The 21,573-nt window shown below is 37.4% G+C and overlaps 1 protein-coding gene across 2 annotated transcripts in view; it reads right to left on the bottom strand.

Annotated features, from left to right (window-relative positions):
• Rnf121 (ring finger protein 121) overlaps positions 1 to 21,573 on the bottom strand; it is a 60,872-nt gene that overhangs the window by 35,231 nt on the left and 4,068 nt on the right. The window contains exons 2-3 of one of the 2 annotated variants that reach the window (XM_027942544.2): positions 3,466 to 3,503; positions 161 to 302 (exon numbers count right to left, since the gene is read on the bottom strand). In XM_027942544.2, the coding sequence (XP_027798345.2) occupies positions 161 to 302; positions 3,466 to 3,503 (180 nt within the window). The remainder of the gene's footprint in view (positions 1 to 160; positions 303 to 3,465; positions 3,504 to 21,573) is intronic. The other variant, XM_071616448.1, reaches the window with a different exon arrangement.

The following is a 21,573-nucleotide window of genomic DNA, read 5'->3' as shown; positions in this document are numbered from 1 at the left end:
CACACATATGCACACATGCATATACCCCATAAACTATTCACCATTTCATATATAAAGTTCACTGTTACTGTTTTTCTCTGCCTGAGTTAGGCTGGGCTGTGGGATACTTAGGAAGGGTCTATTGATGATTAACAAAGAAGTGAGAGGCAAAGTGGCTTACATTGTAGGAGCGGGGGTGCCTCTGTTTCCACTGCACCAGGAGCAGCTGGGCCACCACCAAGGTAGCGATGAGGATGAGGACCATTTCAGCGTGCATGGCTTCGTGGCCACGATGCTTGGCATGCATGCGTGCGTGCTCAACCCTGAAAGCCAAACAGATGGGGTGAGCCAAGTCAGGGATTATGTGGAGGTAAAGAAGCAGTGTTTCCTAGGGATATTCTACCAGCTCACAGTTCAGAACACGCTCCTGTGACTTGTAAGTGAAGGAATCCATGCAAATTACGGGCTAAAAGGACACACATCCTAGATGACAGACATTAGAGAATAGAATAGAAGTTCTATGGGCCCCACAACAAAGCTCAGCTGTTGAGATTAGACGTGGGTAGTCTGTTGCCTGCCCCTCAAGGTAGAAACAGCTGACAACTTTCTTATAGTAGGAAGGAGATCTCAGGAAAAGCCTGTGTCACTGCCCATTTCAGTTCTATTCTGACATGTCAGAAAAAAGTAACCCAGAGTTTATAGCCATAAAGTATCATATTCTTAGTTGATGATATTTATGACACCAATAAAGGAGTAACATTGCAAATGTGTGCTGATTCTAAGGTTAAAGTCTTGCTTTATTCATCCAACCTTTTTTATTTTATTTTTTATTTTTTGCCAGGGCAAGAACTCTTTAAGACCAGTTAAAGCCTAGAAAATCTAGACTGCTTTAACTTTATACTCATCCAACAGTGACTGCATCATTAGTATCCATAAGTAAATCGCTTCCTCAAGGGCTCAAGGAACAGTATAGTTAGAAACTTTTTATTATTCTAAGGTTGGCATTCTCTGGTCTTGAGAACTAGTAGCAAGTTAATTCCCTTGGTCAATACTGGCAAAAACTTCCTCTAAGAATAGTTACTCCTACCACTCTGGGTCAGAATCAGTCAAGGCAGAGGAATGAGGGAGGAATTAAGAGAGAAAATGGAATCCAAATGTAGCGTACAATCAGGAGATTTTATATAAATTTCCCTTATACCAAGGTATTAGGGAGAGAGGGAAAAGGACAATATAGATGATGTCTTCATGGAATGCCTAAGGGCAGTGAAAGACTAACCGGAAGAAGAATCCAGTGGGATAAATTATGGGTAGATAAATGATACAGCAAATATAGCAAAAAGTTAACTTTTTTAGGTGGTGGTTAGAGTGGCATTCATCATGTAGTTCTTTCAAAATTCTATGTTTAAAATGTTAGTGGGGTGGAAACGTGGTAGACAGAGTAGGCAGCCAAATGTCAATCAGCTAGCCTTAGCACCTAAGGGTTCATCTAACATGATTCTACCCTGGGTAGAAGAACCTATCAGAAAAAGAATAGGACTGGGAGTCAGAAACTTAGGTTCAGACTCACCCATGTAGCCTTGGCTAAGAAACATTACATCTCTCCACCACAATTTCTTCATCTGTCAAAAGGAGTCCAAATCTTTTCTGCCTGCCTCACAGAGCTGTTGTGAGGCTAGGCTAAGCTAAGAGGGTAGAAAATACTTAAAACAAACAAACAAAAAAAGCCTAAGTGCTGTGTGGAGTTATAAAGATAGCAAGCGATGAATTTCTTGTTCTCAGACAAAACACAAGTAAATGGATGTATATAACATGAAATCAAAGAAAGGATGTAGAAAAGTCATGCACAATGCAAAAATGATTTTTGCAACCTTTGCTTGGATACTTTCATTGATTGAGAACATGTGCCTTTAAGTTAATCTATTCTAGGGCTGGGTGTGTGGCTCAGTGGTAGAGCAACTGGGTTTGATCCTTAGCACCACATAAAAATAAATAAATATATTGTGTTCATCTACAATTAAAAAAAGAAAAAATTTTTAAATATTTAGTCTTTTCTAGAACTAGCAGGGTCTGGCACTTTGTATGTATTCATATTTTTTCATGAATGAATAAAATTCCAGTACTTCAGTGACAGAAAGCTTATTATTTCTCAATATACCTTGATTATTAAAGATATTTCTAAAATTGAGACAAAAAAAAATCTACCTTCCTACAGCTTAAACACATTGGGCCTAATTCTATATCATGGAAAACAAAGAACAACCACCCTTTAAAGATTTATTATGTTTTCATTTAAACAACAACAAAAGCCTCTCCTGTTATTACCTCAATTTTCCTGTGCCCTTTTAGGCTAATAGTTCTAGATCTTTCAGCCACTATTCATATAATAGGATGTGAAGACTATTAATCCTGGTTGCCTTCCTCTAGACATGATCCAGTTAAAGATCTTCTTAATAAGCACTGCTTAGAACAAAACATTTGTGTCCTGCAAAGCAGAGCACAGTGGCACTGTCACCTTCCTTGAGGGAGATAGCACATTTTTATGAACATCTTCCAAATTATTAAAAGTATTTTGTTAGCTGTGGTTCAAAATTGGTGCATATTGAGCCTAAAGTCACCTAAAACTCATGCTGGGTTTCTCATATGAGTTGGTACCTTTGCTATTCTATATTTTTTATAATCAATAATTTTAATCTAGGGGCTGGGGCTCAATGGTAGAGCACTTGCCTAGCATGTGTGACGCACTGGGTTCGATTCTCAGCACCACATACAAATAAATAAAGTCTATCAACAACTGAAAAATATTTTTTAAAAAATAATAATTTTAATCTAAATTAAGGGATTTTTTTTTCCTCAGTATAAATTTTACTTGGTTGATTTCAGCTCACTGGTCAGCAGTCCTGTGAAATCTGTGGGGTCAGCACCCTGACACTCCTTTAATAACAACAAATCATAAAAATAAGATATTTTTTGACTCATTCTGGTTCCAATGCAACTTAGTAGCAGAGCTAAAATGAGAAAACATAACTCCCATTTTCTCAACCAGAGCTCTCCATCAGGTATCATGGATAATGATGATGATGTTAATGACGACAATCATCTTCAAAACAAGTAACACTTACTGGAAGCTCACCAAATGCCAGATACTATTCTAAGAATTTCACATATATTAATGCTCACAACTCTATAAAGGATAGTACTGTTAGGATCCTCATTTTACAAATGGGGCAAACTTAGGCAGTGAGAAGGTAAGCAACTTGTACAAGATCACATAGTGGAAATGGAATTCAAATTCAGATGGAGGGTTTGGTGCAATTATCCACTTACTCTCTAGGACTGAGGTAGCTACCCAGAAATGATCCAGAAAGATCCCAAAAGACCTGTCTTGCCAGTCTTGAGCCACTGCCTCCCACAGTTTTAGTCATACAACTCTATTAGTTGGATTAACTTTCAGTTACCAAATCATGGAGCCCACAATGTGACACTTACCTCCATTGCTCCTCAGGGGAGAGGTCTGACATATCGACCTGTAGAAAGACATCACCAGAAAAACCCATTATTGTCTTAGTACTATCCCTGCCTAATATAAGGTGCTCATGCACTCATCAATTCCTTCAAGATACTAAGGAAAATTTCATGCCTCACATTCTATATTAAGCTTTTCCCCAAACTATTTCACACTGATTTCTCCCTTTTCTAACTGTAGCTTGGCTTATATCCTTGACTGAATGTATGATGCATGCATACATATTCTGTACTATGCAATGAGGGCAGAAGACTGAAAGAGTCCTAACTACCAAACACTCAAGCCTAATGAGGAAAACATATATAAACAGAAAATTTCTTTATTATATTATAAAGACTAGCTATAGAAGAATGAAGAAGTGGCTTTTAACTGAATCTAGGGCATTATAGATTAGGGAAGGCTTCTTAGAAGACATGTGAAATATCTAGATATAGAAATGAGAGAAATATATTGCATCCAAAGAAATAACATAGACATTAAAGAATAAAATTGTATAGTACACTAACAATTGAGTATGACTAGGGAAAAAAATGCAAGTCAGAATTAGTGAGAGATGAAGCTACATAAAATATTCTGTCATATAATGCCATATGGTTCTAAATGGCACCATGGTTGCAGGCAGAACATTAGACCATGGTAAAATGAGCTCTAGTCTCTGCCCTACTATTAACTAGTGGTATGGTTAAGCTCCAAGGTCAGGTTCTCTCTGGGGTCTTCTCTTTTGAAAGCAAGTTTTCTCAAACTTGTCACTACTGATATTTCAGAGTGGTTAACTCTTTATTGGGGGAGAGGTTCTATACATTGCCAGTATCATCACCCCAGGTGCAATAAGTAGAACAGTCTATAGACATTATTAAATGTTCCCTAGGGGACAAAAATCACCCCCATCAAAAATCATGGCACTAACTGGGTGCAGTGGTGTATACCTGTAATCCTAGCAGTTTGGGAGGATAAGGCAGGAGGATCATGAGTTCAAAGCCAGCCTCAGCAACTCAGCGAGGCACAAAGCAAATTAGTGAAACCCTGTCTCATATATATAAAATAAAAATGGCTGGGGATGTGGCTCCATGGTTAAGTGCCCTTGGATTCAATCTCCAGTACCTCCCCCCAACCACCACCACCACACACACACACAAAAAAAAAACATGGCACTAGTTTTGAGTTCAGGGCTCAAGTCTTCTACTTGTAGTTATACAAAAGCAAGTTCAAAGCCAGTCTCAGCAATTTAGTAAAGCCCTGAGCAATCCATCGTGACCCCTGTCTCCCTTCTTTAAATAAATTATAAATAAAGCCTGGGGATGTAGCTTAGTGGTTAAGCACCCAAGTTCAATCCCCAATACCAAAGAAAGCAAAATATTTGAGATAAAACAGAACTCCATTCTACTATCAACTCAAGTCAACACATGTTTACCAGCCATCCTTTAAGTCTGTGTACTGGGAATGCCCATCACTATTTAAGGAATGCTTTCTGGCTTCTTCATGTCCCAGCTAAGGAAAAAAATAAATAAATAATCCCAAGGTTTTGCTGAACCAATGTGGGTAATAAAGTCAACCACCCTCCTTCCTTTTTCTACTTCACAAATTGCCTCAGAGAATTTACTTGGTACCTTAAGTCAGGCCTTCATCTAAAAAGACAGAGGTCAAATACTATGAAAGGGGACAAATGGATACAAAATATGGAAAAGCTCTGCTGGGAAGTACCTGCAGACAATGAAAAATCAAACTTCGAAAAAAAAATCAATGCACAAGTTTCATCTACTTATGAGACTCATATACTGTCTCTGGGCCTTTGTATACTTCTCTTTCTGCTTGGAATGCCTTTCTGCTACATTTTTTCCTATTCAAATCCAAGTTATCCTTTGAGAACCTAGCTTGGATTTCACCTTTCCTAGAAAAGTTTCGATTCAGTGAATTCAGTCCTCTGCTTTTTTCTATCAGTGAATTTTCTCTTTTTTACTCAAAATGTAGCTCATGAACTCAGATCATCTGAGTGCACAATCTCAGGCACCACTCTAAACTTACTAAATCAGAAGCTACCTTTTAATAAAATCTCCAGATGATTATTATGCACATTAGATTATTATGCACACTGTTCTCTAACACACATTCATATCCTTATATTATCCTAGATATGCTTTCTAAATGACCTAACTGCCGCTTAAGTCTAGGACCAACCTGGGTCAAGCAAGAAATCTAGGGCTCATAATTTAAGCTTCCACTCCAGTTACTATCACTACACTTTATGACCTTAAGTGACTGCTTCAAGTTTGTACCCAGAACCTTGATTGCCTCATCCTGGCCCTGGCCCTGTTTATGTCTAACTTGTACCCAGCATATAAATGCAGAAGCTGCCTCAGAGCCAAGACACACTTTACACCATGTCTGTGTCTACCAAGGAGAACAGCGCATAGCTAAGCATATATTAAGCATTCAACGAATACTTGGTAGAACTGAACGAAATTCTTTATGATAAAGTATGCAAGTATGCTAATAAATCAATATACCACCTGGAGATGTTTTAAATTGGTGAGTAAACAAACACTTAAAAAATAAATTAGCTGGGCAAGGTGGCACACACCTGTAATCCCAGTGACTGAGGAGGCTGAGGCAAGAAGATCACAATTTCAAGGCCAGACTTAGCAATTTAGCAAGACCCTGTCTCAAAATAAAAAATAAATAAGGGTGGCTGAGGAATAGCTAAGTGGTAAGGCCCTTCCCTACCATGCACAAGGCCCTGGGTTCAACCCCCAAAAGAGCAAACAAATAAGTGGGGCTGGTGATGTAGCTCAGTAGTACATTATCTTGGATTCAATTACCAATATGAGGGTGGAAGGTAGTAACTAATAATCATCTGAGAAAGGAGTATTCATCCAACACTAGAGCAGTCAGAAAAATGATGTTAAAAACTATGTGACAAAACAAGCACATGTTCAAATTCTCAAGACATGTCCATTGAAGGCAAAACTATAAGATCCAGAAAACTGGGCCAGGCATGGAGGTACCTCTCTGTCAAAGAGTAGACTTAGCAAGTTACTGTCTATGCCTCAGTTTTTCCACCTGGAAAACAAAATAGGACTTCTGACTTCATCAGAAGGATGTGAGGAAAATACATTCAAGGTGATCAAGTGATTTCCCTGCCTTTCCTCTTAGGACAGTGTGCATTTTTTACAAATTACTAGAAGAGGCAGGGAACTGAATGTTGGTAAAGCACAGAATAGTAATACTTGGGACTCGAGGATCATTAGCACTTCGTGAAGTAGTATAAAAGTTAAGAGTAATATATGATCTGGCTTTAATTTTACCTCCAGAACAAAAAGGTTTTAAATTACACCCAAACCAGTCTTCTGACTCAAGTGGAAAAACAAGGAAAGCAGTTAACTATAGCTATAATTAACCTGTACCATCTGGAAAGACATCTTTATTTTCTCTCTCATTAAGGAGTTTATTCATTTGGGGCTAAGCACTAAACTCAGTCTGAAGGCACCTTGTCTAGAACTCAGTAGCTAATTGGGTAGGTTCTCAGGTCAAGAGTACTGATTGATGGGTCCATAATCAACACTATGACCTATACATAGAATGTTTTATTGCTAGTCAATCACTTCTCTCCTAGGATTTCACTTCTAGCCCCTAGTCATATCAATCTACATAAGCCTAGATTTGAAAGAAGTTAAACCAAAAATGCCAGGCAGAGGGCAAGAGAAAATTTTGCAAAGATAAAAAAGGGTCAGAAGTTGGCAGCTATATCTTCTAAGGTGCAAATGATTAGTGACTCAACACTGTACCCCACAATTTTAGTCTTCCTGTCCTCTACAAAAATAGTCTGTGATCTCTGCATCTTTACATAGGCTGGTTACTTTGTTCATTAAGCCCTTTTCTGCCCTCCTGCAAAACTTTGATCTATTCCTCCTGGCTTCTGGAAGGTTCTTTGATCTCATTCATTTAAAACACAACATCCTATACTACCTTGCTATCTGTGGTCCACAGCCAATAGCAACAACACTGTGGAAGCTTGTTATAAAATAAAAAACCTCAGACTCCATCTAAGAATCTGAGACAGAATCTTTATTTTAATAAGATACTGAAGTAATTCATAAGATAAGTTATGAATTACATAAGTATGTTAAAAGTTTAAAAAGCATTACAACTACATCCCAGCACTCACATTCATAAATTGCACCTATAGCCTTTTGCATCTGTACACCTGATTCTATTTATTTATTTATTTGTTTATTTGTTTGTTTACTTATTTATTATTTATTTGAGATAGGGTCTCAATAAGTTGCTTAGGGCCTTGCTAAGTTGCTGAGGCTGGCTTTGAACTTATGATCCTCCTGCCTCAGCCTTCTGAACTGTTGGGATTACAGGTGTGCATCACTGCACCTGGCCTGATTCTCTTTTTGGTAAAAACAATTTTACTGAGATCTAATTCACCTACCATAAAATTTACCCATTTAAAGTATACTAGGGGGCTAAGGTTGTGGCTCAGTGGTAGAGTGCCTGCCTAGCATGTGTGAGGCACTGGGTTCAATCCTCAGCACTGCATGTAAATAAATGAATAAAATAAAGGTTCATCAACATCTAAAAAAAATTTAAAAAATAAAAATTAAAAAAATAAAGTATACTAGGGTCTTTTAGTATATTCACAGAATTATGCCACAATTACCCCCCAAAAGAAACCACATACTAGTTAGAAGTCATTATCCATTCTTCCCTCACCCCCTGCAATTTATATAAATGGGAATATATAATGGTCTTTTGTGGCTGTATAATTGGCATAATTTTTTTTTGGTGGGGGGACACTGGGGATTGAACTCAGGGACACTTGACTACTGAACCACATCCCGAGTTCTATTTTGTATTTTTTTAAGAGACAGGCTCTCACTGAGTTGCTTAGCACCTTGCTCTTGCTGAGGCTGGTTTTAACCTCCTGCTCAGCCTCTCAGCCACTGGGATTACAAGCACCTGCCACTTTGTGTGGCTTGGCATAATTTTTTCAAGATTGATCCATTTTGTAGCATATATTGTACTCACTTCCTTTTTAAAAATTTATATTTTAGTTGTAGATGGACACAATACCTTTATTTTACCTTTTATTTATTTATTTCTATGTGGTGCTTAGGCTCGAACCCAGTGCCTCACCCAGTGTAGGCAAATACTCTACACTGAGCTACAACTTCAAGTCCTGGGTCACTCCTTATTATTGCCAAACAATATTCCATTGTGGATATATACTGTATTTTGCTTATCCATTCATTAATTGATAGATATTGGGAATATATCAACTTTTGGGCTATTATAAGTAATATTGCTATGAACATTTTCAGTACACTTTTGTGTGAACACATGTTTATTTCCTCTTGAGTATATACCTAGGAGTAGAATTGCTGGGTAATATGATGATAACTCCATGCTTAATCTTTTGAGGAACTGTCAAACTGTTTTCCATGACAGCTGGGCCATTTTACAGTCTCACCAGCAGTGAGTTCCAATTTCTCCACATCCTTGCTAACATTTGTACTTTTAAAAAAATTTTTAAAAGGGGCTGGCATTGTGGCTCAGTGGTAGAGTGCTTGCCTAGCATGCATGAGGCACTAGGTTTGTTCCCTGGCACCACATAAAAATAAACAAATAAAATAAAATAAACAAATAATAGTATTGTGTCCATTTACAACAAAAAAATTTAAATATAATATATGTCAGTTATTATAAAAAAATTTTTAATTTTTTTTAGTTATAGATGGGTACAATACTTTTTATTTATTTATTTTTATATGGTGATGAGGATCAAACCCAGTGTCTCGCGCTCCTAGGCAAGCACTCTACCCCTGAGCTACAATCCCAAACCCATTTGTACTCTTTTTGATGAAGGCATCCAAATGGGTGTGAAATAATATCTCAAGGTGATTTTGATTTTTTCATCCCAAATGGCTAATGATGATGAGAATCTTTTCAACCTTATAATTTTTTATTTTTTGCAGTGCTGAGGATGAAACCTGTTTTGCTAGGGAATGGCTCTACCACTGAGCTTCACCCGTAGCTTCTCTTCAGCATCTTTTCATGTTTATTGATCACTGTATGTCTTCTTTGAAGAAAAGCCTATTCAGGTTTTGTTTTTCCTTCAATAATCTTTTTACTGTTGAATTTTAAGTTATTTTTATGCTCTAGATACAAATCCCTTATCTGATAGACAACTTGAAAATATTTTCTCCCATTATGTAGGTTATCTTTTCACTTTTTTAATGTCTTTTGTAGCACAAAAGTTTTTTTTAATATTTATTTTTTAGTTTTAGGTGGACACAATATCTTTATTTTACATTTATGTGGTACTGAGGATCCAACCCAGTGCCTCATGCATGCTAGACGAGTGCTCTACCACTGAGCCACAACCCCAGCCCCAGCAGAAGTTTTTAATCTTGATAAAGTCCAATTTACATTTTTTTCTTTTGTTGTTTATAATTTTGATATATATAAGAAACTACCGCCTAACCTGGTCATGAAGATTATATCTATGTTTTCTTCTAAGAGTTTTATAGGTTTAGTTCTTCCATTTAGGTTGTTGATTCATTTTTAGTTAATTTTTCTATATAGTGTGAAACAGAGATTCAACATCACTCTTCTATATATAGCTATCCAATTGTCTTGGCATGATTTGTTAAAAAGAATATTCTTTCCTCTCTGTGCCTGTTTCTTTATATTGGCTTTTAACTCTCTAAGACAGATGATCACCCTTATTTTCCACATCTTCTTTAGTATTCCAGTAGCTCTCTAAATTTTGCTGAAGACACTCAGAAAAACTAAAAGATAGGTGGAAAACTGTTTATAATACTCTTCTTCCAGAAAAGGACCTCTGAGGCTATCTAAGAGGTTTGATACATGTATTCATTTACTTATTCCCAGTTTAGTTACTCCTAAAGTGCAGGTTAGGCTAAGCACAGAGATACAGAAATGAATCAAACTTTTTCCTGCCCCTGAGAAGACAGAAAATAAAAAGCTTTAAAAAAAAAAAAATCAGGAATTTACTCAGCACAAGAAACACAATTGTTTCCATTTTATGAAAGGCACAAATGTGATATAAAACACAGATATAACGCATCAATGATCATGGTGATTGAGGTCTAGAGAAGTGTTAGGGAGACGGATAGACCTTAAGAGAGAAACCAATGTCAGGGATTAGTGCTTCAAACAGCCAATGACTACTTGTCACAAGGTCCTGTGTCAAGGCCACATTATAACTTTTACAGGACCTGGGCACTCTTCCCTTTGTGGACCCCTTCCTCCATTAAAAGAAAAGTTTTTAAAAATATATGTTTTATGACTACATTGGTATTAAAATGTATAATCCAAGCCAGATTACATTCACCTTTTTCTTCTAATTTAAAAAGAATCAAAACATTTTTGTGGGCTTCTAGTCACTGCACCTACTATATCTAATGAATAAATCAGCCTTGCTTTCTACCTATAACTGTGGATTAAGTGTTGCCAAGTTACATTGCTTTGCTGCTTCTGAGATTCTTGTCTCTACTGAGCCTATCATGAAGAATGAAATTTAAACGCACACTAAATCTCACACTGACTAAATCCACCAAAAAAAGTAATCTTAGATATACTTAAATAAGCCATACAGAGTCATCTGACAAATCATTTGACAATAGTGTGCATTCTGGCCAGGCGCAGTGGAACACACCTGTAATCCCAACAGCTTGGGAGGCTAAGGCAGGAGGATTGAGAGTTCAAAGCCAGCCTCAGCAATAGCAAGGCGCTAAGCAACTCAGTGAGACCTTATCTCTAAATAAAATACAAAATTGGGCTAGGGATGTGGCTCAGTGGTTGAATGCCCCTGAGTTCAATCCCCAGTCATCCCCTCACCCAAAAAATAGTGTGCATTCTGCATTTCAAGAAAGGTTTAGATACATTCATGAATGATCAAATACAAAACAAACAAACAAACAAAAAAAAAAAACAGACCGATCACAAAAAAATCCAAACCAAAAAAAAAACAAATGTCAAAGGTTAAGCAATACACCATGTGTCTGGAATCTTGAATATAGCCAACAATTATAAGACAGGCTTAAAATAGATTTTTCCTTTATAAAACTTGCTTTTTTAATTCAGAAGGCAGATAATAGACATGTAAAAAAATATATATGAAATAATTTCATATAGAAGTTTTAGGTACAAAAATAAAGAAGGCTAAAGGAACAGTAAAGAAGGAGGCTATTTTGTTGCTACATATCAATACTCTGCTTTCCTCAAAAGTTTACCAGAACCAGAAGAAAATACTGAATAAGATGGATAGTGATACTTAGTCCATGTGTTATGTCTTACTTCCTTGGATTTTAACTCACTCTCATTTTCCCTCTGAGAAATGGCCTCAGGGTAACAACTATCCTCAGTGAAAGGAAATACAATTGTAGTTCTAATCTGGTGTAGCTCTTTACTTACTATATATTATATATATTTTTGTATAAGTATTTACATACATTATATATTCGTTCATGTGAAATATATATATTATACACATATAAATGTTATATATACATTATAAACAAAAATAAACGTATAGCCAGGTGTGGTGGAGCACACCTGTAATCTCGGCAGTTCAGGAGGCTGAGGTAGAAGGATCATAAGTTCAAGGCCAGTCTCAGCAACATAACCAGGCCCTAAGCAACTTATAAGACTCAGTCTCAAAACAAAAAATAAAAAAGGGCGGGGGGATATGGCTCCGTGGTTAAGTGCCCTTGGGTTCAATCCCTGGTACCGCCCCCCAAAATTTGTATATTTAATTTATTTATTTATATAAATAGGGTACTTATCCCTATGCCTCAATTTCTCCATCTATAAAATGAGAGGATTGGCTTAGATGACTTTCAAGTTCCCTTAATTTAAAATACTATAATTCACACCAAATCTATCTAACTCTAAAGCTTTAGAGTCAGCTATAATATTTTGGTCTTTGAAACTACCATAGTTCCCTTAGTGACCACAGAATTTAGCAAAATGCCTTTAGTGTGATGAGGTATAACTGGATGCTACTAAATTAAATCACTAAAAACTTACCAAGTGATAATGCACACAACAGAATTTTCCATCACTCAGGGGATGGCCTCCCACCCTGATTTTAAATGTCTGTTAACTCTGAAAACCTCTCTTGGGTAGGTAAGCTGACATTTCATAAATATAAATTGATCCTTTCATATTAGAGAATTAACAGCCAGGGGCTAGAGACTTCATTTCACAACATTAGAGATGAGTAAGTCTAACCTCTGCCCTTGATGTATTCATAGTCCAGAGAGTGGTGGAAGACTACAATTAAACATAATATGATAAGGATACTACTGACACATAAACAAAATGCTGTGTTAACCCCAGCAAAAAGAGAAATTAGCTAGCTCCTAAACCTGGTAGGACTATAACACAACAACCAGGCCAGCAGTCTTAATCTGGTAGGGTACAGATACTGTGGTCTGCTGGGTGATTAGAATAACAAGCGAAGTTCAAAGGTTCACAGGTTATCCACATTTGTAGTTCCCCATTCTCCTTTCATTCACATTCCCCCAACCCTTACTCCTTAGTTCTGCCAAGAATTCAAGGCAAATAACTTCAAAGTGGAACTACCTCATCTTTTAGACCTCCAAGGTCCTAATCAACTGGGACATCAGATATACTTATCCAAATCTAAGGCCTGACATGGGCAGCACACTTGGAGCATTAAAGTGAAAGCAGATGTTAGTTGTAACAACTGCTGATGATGCTGCCTGCCGTCACCCGCCTACCCTACCTACCATCACCAGAAAGCACAGCCCTCAGTCCAGCAAGGTTGCTTTTTAAATTAAACTTTTCAAACATGAAAGCATATAAAGTTTGCTTCTTTGGTTCTTCAATTCCTATCCCATCAAATTTCTATTTCTCATTCTGGCTTCTTCCATCCTGAAACCTTTTCTCTTATTCTTTCCTGTATGTACTCCAGCTTCCATATACCCTAAATTTCTTTCTTTCTTTTTTTTTTTTTTAAAGAGAGAGAGAAAATGAGAATATTTTAATATTTATTTTTTTAGTTTTCAACAGACACAACATCTTTGTTGGTATGTGGTGCTGAGGATCGAACCCGGGCCGCATACATGCCAGGCGAGCACCCTACAGTTTGAGCCACATCCCCAGCCCCTACCCTAAATTTCTTTACCTTTCCTTAAAGACCCAAACTAGACATCACCTCCTCCAGAACCCTCCCAGAACAGAACTATTCTTTATGAACACTAAAGCCTTTATATTCCGGACTATTTGTGTGCTGATCATATATAACCACCTATGAAATCTCCCTTGAGTTTTTCATTGTCACACTGTCTTAGTTCAGGCTTAAACCCTTGTTCTCTTGTGGACTGTTGTAGTGGGCTCCAAAGTGATCTCTTGGACTCTAATCTTCCAGAACAGAATCAGACAAACATCTAACTGCATTAGAATCCTACTTTGACAAACTTTCATGACTTTCTGTTGCCTTCAGGTTAAAATCCCAACTCCTTAGTATGACATGCAAGGTACTTTGTACTCTAACCCAAGTCAGCTACCTTATTTCACCTCTATCAGCCAACTGACTTCTACTTCAGCCACAATGAACCACTACTTGTCATTCTAAACTGACCTTCTCCTTCTCTGACATGACTCAATTCTTTGGCTGCTGCTTCTCTCTCTAGAATTCTCTCCTCACCTTTACTGTCTAGCTCACTCCTATTCAACCTTTAAGATAGTTCAAATATCACCTCATTTATAGGACATTCTTCACTTTTATCCATTCATACATCCATTCAACTGTTAACTAAACATATATTGAGCTCTACACTAGAAATACAATAATAAACAAATAACAATTCTCACCCTTAAGGAGCTTGAAGTCTATTAAGACAAAGTAACCAGACCAAGGATTTTTCTTTTCTTTTTTTTTTTTTTTTTTTGATATCAGGGATTGAACCTAGGGCTGTTAACCACTGAATGACACCCCTGGTCCCTTACCTGGAACCCAAACCCTCAAAGACTCCAGGTAATTTAAAAAAATTTTTTTTTTTGTAGTTGTAGATAGACAGAATGCCTTTATTTTATCTGTTTATTTTTATATGGTGCTAAGGATGGAACCCAGTACCTCACACATACTAGGCAAGCGCTCTGCCACTGAGCTACAGCCCCATCCCCCTAGTCCTTTTTTATATTTTATTTAGAGACAGGGTCCTGCTAAGTTGCTTATGACCTCAATAAGTTTCTGAGGCTGGCTTTGATCTCGTGATCCTCCTGCCTGAGCCTCCCACGCTGCTGGGATTACAACGCTGCTGGGATTACAAGCATGTGCCACCATGCCTGGTAGGATTTTTTTTTTTAAGCTACATTGAGGTGTATCATCAAGTTTCAGTGGGAAATTCAATGATTGTTAGCATATTTACAGAGCTGTATAACCTCTTATTTTAAATCATTCCCACCATGCTAAAAAGAAACTTCATGCTCATCTGCTAACTCCTCTGATTCCCACCCCCAGATTTTAGCAATCACTAATCTAAAGCTTTGCCTTTTCTGGACTTTTCATATAAATAAATTCATACAGTATGTGGTCTTTTGTGACTGGCTTCTATCATTTAGCATATTTTCAAGAATCATCCATGTTATAGCATGTATCAGTAGTTCACTCCTTTTCTTACTAAATAATATTCCACTATGCAGAAATATCACATTTTATTTATCCATTCATCAGCTGAAGGATACTGAGGGTTGTTTCAACATTTTGGTTTTTTAAAATAATTATGAATATTTGTTGTTATGAATATTTGTCTATAAGTTTATATGTGGACTTTTTTTATTTTTATTTTTGTTAAGAATATACCTAAGGGTGGAATTTCTGGGGTGTAAAACTCTATGCTTAACCTACTGAGAAATTGCCCAATTGTTTGCACACCATATTACTGAGGTTTTGATTTGCATTTCGCTGATAGCTAATGATGCGGAACATTCTTTTCATGTACTTATTGTCTGTTTGTATATTTTCTTCGGAGAAAAGCCTAGTTAGATTTTTTTGCCTTTTTTATTTTTATTTTTTGGTACTAGGGATTAAACTCAGGAGCATTTAACCACTGAGGCACATCTCCAGTTCTTTTTTATATTTTGAGATAGAGTCTCACTAAGTTACTTAGGGCCTCACTAAATTGCTGAGGCTAGCTGCGAACTTGTCTTCCTTCCTTCCTTCCTTCCTTCCTTCCTCCCTCCCTCCCTCCCTTCCTCCCTCCCTTCCTTCCTCCCTCCCTCCTCCCTTCCTTCCTTCCTTTCTTCCTTCCCATGGCCTTCTGCATATGAGGCAAGCACTCTACCAAATGAGCTATATCCGAGCCCAAAGGTTATTTCTTTTTAATGTCAAGTTGTAAGAGTTCTTTACATATTCTATATGTAATCATTACAAAGATTTTTCTCCAATTTAGCCATCCTAGTGGGTATAAAATGGCCCAAGGTCAGTTTAATCCATATATATGAAATAGATATAATCTGACACGTTGTATATATTACATAAATGTTGGAAAGATGCTAAATAATTTTAATTGCTTTGAAGTCAAGGATAATAGCTTACTTGTTCAGCATCCCCCTCACACTTCATACCTAATACTAGACACAAAGCAAATGTTTGGGAAATACTCAGAGACTTGAACAAATGCTGGGACAATGCTGCAGAGAAATTCAGAGGAACTGGGAAGGCCATCTGAAACCAGTAAAACCTGTTTATACATTGCTCCTACATTTAACCCTGAGAGAGTACTGCTTTCTAAAGGTACATCTCCATTTCTTTTCTCTTTTTTTTAAAAAAGCAATTTCTATATAAACCATCCCTGCAGTGCCTATGCTCTTAAGTTACTATCAAAATGTCCCATCACTTAGAAAACTGACCCTCTCTCTCCATTCCCTTTGCCAACGAAAGATAATAAGCACATGACAAAATCACAATCTATGTTCATCCCCAGCAATGAATGATTCTTTAGTTCTGCTGGAAGTGCCCTTTCTTCTCCTTAAGGAACTCACATCCAGAAGGAAAGAGAGAGGTTGTAATGAAGGTACTTCATCCTTATAGCTGTTCAACTAAAAGGTGACTTTTTCCTCATAAAAATTAATATATTCATTCCTCATAAAAGAAATATTAATATATTCACAGTCAGCTAAGGAGCCACTTCTTCTAAAGAGCCTTTCTTGATCCCTTGTCTGCCATTTTTTGTGTTCCCAGAGATCTCTGTGCTTCTTCATATTACAGCAGTTATTATATCTGTTTATTTCAATCCCCTGAACTGTCAAAAAAAAAAAAATCCCCTATTACTGTTATTATTAAAATAGGGAGAGAAAATACTGTTTTTACAAGGTACCAAATGTAAAGCTCAGAAGATGTTAGACTTAATCTTAATGGTAATGGGGAGTACAATGTCATAAGAGGATTCTAAGAAATAGAATGCTTTCAGTTATTGGTAACAACAACTAGGAAAGAGAGAAAAAGGAAAGAAAGAACAAAAACTTGGTCAGGGCTTACGCTCTCTGCCTCCCCTTTCTCTAGTTTCTCCCTAGCTGCCCAGGGCCAAAAACCTCATGGCTATGACCCAGCACTCTCTTGGGAAAGCTGTACTTTAGAGGGAACTAATGAGTTTATGTTTACCTACAGATTTTCCTCTGAGGAGCAAAGAGATAACATATGACTTCAAGAAGGGAAAACACAAAGAAATATCAAGGAGATGAGAAATGACACTAAATGGATTATCCTGGGTTAGCTTCCATAGAATAAGCTTTTAGGTCAGTCTCAAGTATGCTGAGCCTACATTCTCTGTCAGTGCCTGTACCTCCAAAATTCAGAGTTACAAAACAACAGAATCTGAGAAAAGGCATAATGAGAACTAAAAAGTTAAAGCTATACAGAAATAAGAATTCTAGCCCAATCTGAAGAATACTGCTACAGAGGTATTCAAAGAAGGAAGACAATGACTAAGGAATGATAAGCTCCCTACCATTAGAGGGATTTAAATGTACAGAGTCACCAATTCCTGGAGATTTTAAAACAGATGGAAGGACTAAATTAAAGATTCAAGTTTAATAAACATTTGAAACCTATTCTATGCTAGCTACTATGTGGCAATAAAAGAATGAATAGGGCTTTCAAACATAACTGAGTCTGATAGAAGAGACAAATAGCACAACCTCAGTCAAACCATCTCAGGAAATGAAGTGGGGATGTCTAGTGTAAAATAGGATAAGAAGTAACACAGTGGGGATGTCTAGTGTAAAATAGGATAAGAAGTAAACACTATTCATACTTCCCAAGTTGACTAAGAGTACAAGAGCTGGAACTTACCTATGTGTATGATGTTAAACAAGTCATTTAAATTCTCTATGCCTCAGTGTCTACATCTGTAGAGTGGGGGTAATAATACTAGTACCTATCTTGTAAGGTTGTGATATTAAATTAGATAACGCATACACTTGGTGCGGGACTTGACACAGAGTAAGTATTCTGTATTATTTTGCCTTCAGTGTTCTCCCTTAGCACTCTTTTCTGCTACACCCTGGCCTCAAAAGCAACATTGTCTTCTAATCATCTACTATCAGTTGGCTATCTCGGGGATAAAACAAATATACTATTCGTACTCTAAAATCTGGATTACTACGGACTACTCTAGTGGGTTTTTTCCCCCCTTCTTCACTATGCTACCACTCATTTTATATCTCTAAAAAAAATTTCAAGGCTGGGGTTATGGCTCAGGGCACTTGCCTTGCACGTATGAGGCCCTGGGTTCTATCTACAGCACCACATAAAAAATAAAGAAAAATAAAGTTATGTGTCCATCTACAACTAAAAATTTAAAAAATTAAAAAATAAAAATTCCAAAGATAAACAAACAGATTCTCAAGATTAAACTCACACATGCAAGGCTAGGGTTGTGGCTCAATGGTAGAGTGCTCACCTAGCATGGGCGAGGAGCTGGGTTTGATCCTCAGCACCACATTAAAAAAAAATAATAAATAAATAGATAGATAGATAAATACATAGATGGTATTGTGTCCAACTACAACTAAAAAATATATATTTAAAAAAAAAAAAAAAACTCAAACATGCATTAATCCCTCAATAAGATCTTGGCTTGGACCAAAAATCCCCAGAGAAGAAAATACCTGGAAACCAGGAACACTTATCAAATGTCTTCAGGGAGAGACCCACAGGAGGAAAATAAAGCAACAAAACAAAAAAACAAAACATTGATTATTGCTTTGAAGAAGCAAGGAATGGGAACTTCCACAGCCTGTCTGCTGTGGTTTTACCAAACTAACTGGTTCAATGCCCAGCAACACAAAAACAAAACAAAACAAAAAACACCCTAGGAAGAAGAAATGTGATACTGACTGCCATTTCTCCTTGATTTACCCACTGTACCTACTCCACCATTGCAGCACCTATGACATGTTTTTTCATTTACCTATCAGTCTTTCTCTACCTATACTAGTCTATAAACCCCTTAATGGCAGTTATCATACTTTATCCATCTTGGTATTATCAGGCATAGCACAGTGCCTGGCACACAGAAGGTGCTTCAGAAGTCTGATAACTAGATTGATAAATAAAAGTTTAAACCTTCACAGAGAAAACCATAAAAGGCAGAGTAAAAAAGCTAAAGGTGTAGATTGGAAAAATCCTAGAAGTCAAGTGAGACTTAGGTTAGAATCCTAAAGGACACATAGGATTTGAAAAGGAAAGATATTCTACACAGACAGGACAGCACCAATAAAGACCTGGCAGCAACCAGGAATATAGTACACAGAGCTGGGCATGTGGTGGCCCACACCAGAAGGCTAAGGCAGGAGGTTTGCAAGTTCGAAGACAGACTCAGCAATGTGGTAAGACCCTCAAAAATTTAGGAAGACACTGTCTCAAAATTAATAAATAAATAAATAAAGCCAGGTGTAGTAGTGAATGCCCATAATCCCTGCAGCTCAGCAGGCTGAAGCAGGAGGATCACAAGGTTTTATTTTGAGATAGGGTCTTACTAAGTTTGCTTAGGGCCATTTTCAAAAACTTAGTGAGGCCCTAAGCAAGCTTAGTAAGACCCTATCTCAAAATTAAAAGGAGTGGGGATGCAGCTCAGAGGTTAAGCACCCATGGGTTCAATCCCCAGTACCAAAATATAAAAGAAAGCACATACCACTGGGAACAGTGGTGGACTCCTGGAATCTTAGTTACTGGGGTCAGGGTGGCCTGAGGAGGATCACAAGTTCAAGGCCAGCTGCGGCAACTTAGCAACACCCTATTGCAAAATAAATATTTTAAAAAGGACTAGGGCTCAGTGCTAGCACATCCCTGGATTCAAACCTCAGTACCACAAAAAATAATAATTGTTATTATTATTAAATACTTATTGGGTACCTACTGTATACTGGGAATAATGTTGAATGAAGAGAATAAAACAATAAACAAGAAAGACTAGGATTTTGTTCTCTCATGAAGCTTACAGCCTAGTGGGGAAGACAGTTACAATAATGTTTGGTAGAGCTGGGCTAGAAAAACAGGGGGCTAAAGGAACACAAAACAGGATGACCCAATCAGTGGGCCAGAAAAGACAGCTCCTTCATTTTTAAATTGTGGCTTTAAACACCCTAGGGCTTCTGTTGAGTCTCTTCAAGGACCAAAAAGTCTTCAAAGTGAGCTTTTAAGTAAAGAGATTAATGATTAAATAAAAGTTTAAAAGCCACCAACATAGTCCAATCTCTCTCTTTTTTTTTTTTTTTTTTAATGGTACTAGGTAGAAAATCCAGGGCCTTGTACATGCTAGGCAAGCACTCCACCACAAAGCTAGATCTCAGTTCTATTTTTATTTTATTAAGTTGCAAAGGCTGGTCTTGAACTTGTGATCCTGAGTAGCTGGGATTACCGCATACAACTTCACACCCCATGCTTGACTCAGATCTCCTCTTCTAACAAATGTAAAACAGGACCCTGAAGAAATCAATTATTCACCTGCAGTAATACCTTAGTTAGTTGCATTTAGGATACCTGCTTTGATCTCCAGCATGCGCTAATCTGCATGATATAGCATCATTTTGGAAGATGAGCAGGCACTGAAAATGGATGCATCCAGAATTCACAGGTACTAGCCAGAGAGTTGGCTGGCCACAATTGGGTACAGACATGCTATTCTACCTTTAAGACTTAAACACTCCCAGTGCCAAAAGGATGACCCTAATTCCTCTCAGAGGTTAGTCAGCTATTCCATTGAGGAGAAAATCACTGGCTCTAGGAGTAGGTTGGCTTCTGGGTCTCCTAGCTGGCACTCCAACTAATATTCTCAAGCACACCAAGGTTTACAGTTGTGAGAGGGAACTGAGTACCAATCATCACAGCCTGTTTAATGCCTGACCAGAGCTGGCTAAACCCATCTCTCATCTCCCTAACTACCACTTGGCTAATCATTCCTCATGATAATGGTTCAGCAGAATCAAGTTATCAGCAAATAACGCAAATAAAGGACTTATTTAGAGAGAATAACATTCTTTTGGTTAACCCCTATTTTGATCTTCTCAGGGAAAAAAAAATTGTTTCATGTTTTGGAAATGAGACTCCCCACTTCCCTGTACTAGGAACTGAACCCAATGGCACACTATCACCAACCTACATTCCCAGCCCTTTTTATTTTGAGACAGGGTCTCATTAAACTGCCTAGGCTGGCCTTAAATTTGTGATCCTCCTGCCTCAGCCTCCTGAGTAACTAGGAATACTGGAATGCACCACCAGGACTGGCTGGAAACAGGACTTTGGAATATAAGGGGCAGTTTAACTTTGGTAAGGTAAGCCTGCAATTTGAGTCTTTAAACTGATGGGAAATAAACACTTTGGAATCCAGAAATGTGGATTTATTTATTTTTGTTTATTTACTTACTTATTAATTACTTACTTATTGGTACTAGGGGTTGAACCCAGGGGCACCTAACCACTGAGCCACATCCCCAGCCCTTTTCTTTTCTTTCTTTTTTTTTAAATATTTTTTTAGTTATAGATGGACACAATACCTTTATTTTATTTGTTT

The sequence above is a fragment of the Marmota flaviventris genome, chromosome 9 (assembly GCF_047511675.1).
Source record: "Marmota flaviventris isolate mMarFla1 chromosome 9, mMarFla1.hap1, whole genome shotgun sequence".
Lineage (NCBI taxonomy): Eukaryota > Metazoa > Chordata > Mammalia > Rodentia > Sciuridae > Marmota > Marmota flaviventris.
The sequence above is the reverse complement of the archived record's forward strand: the minus strand, read 5'-3'. Positions and strand labels throughout refer to the sequence as shown.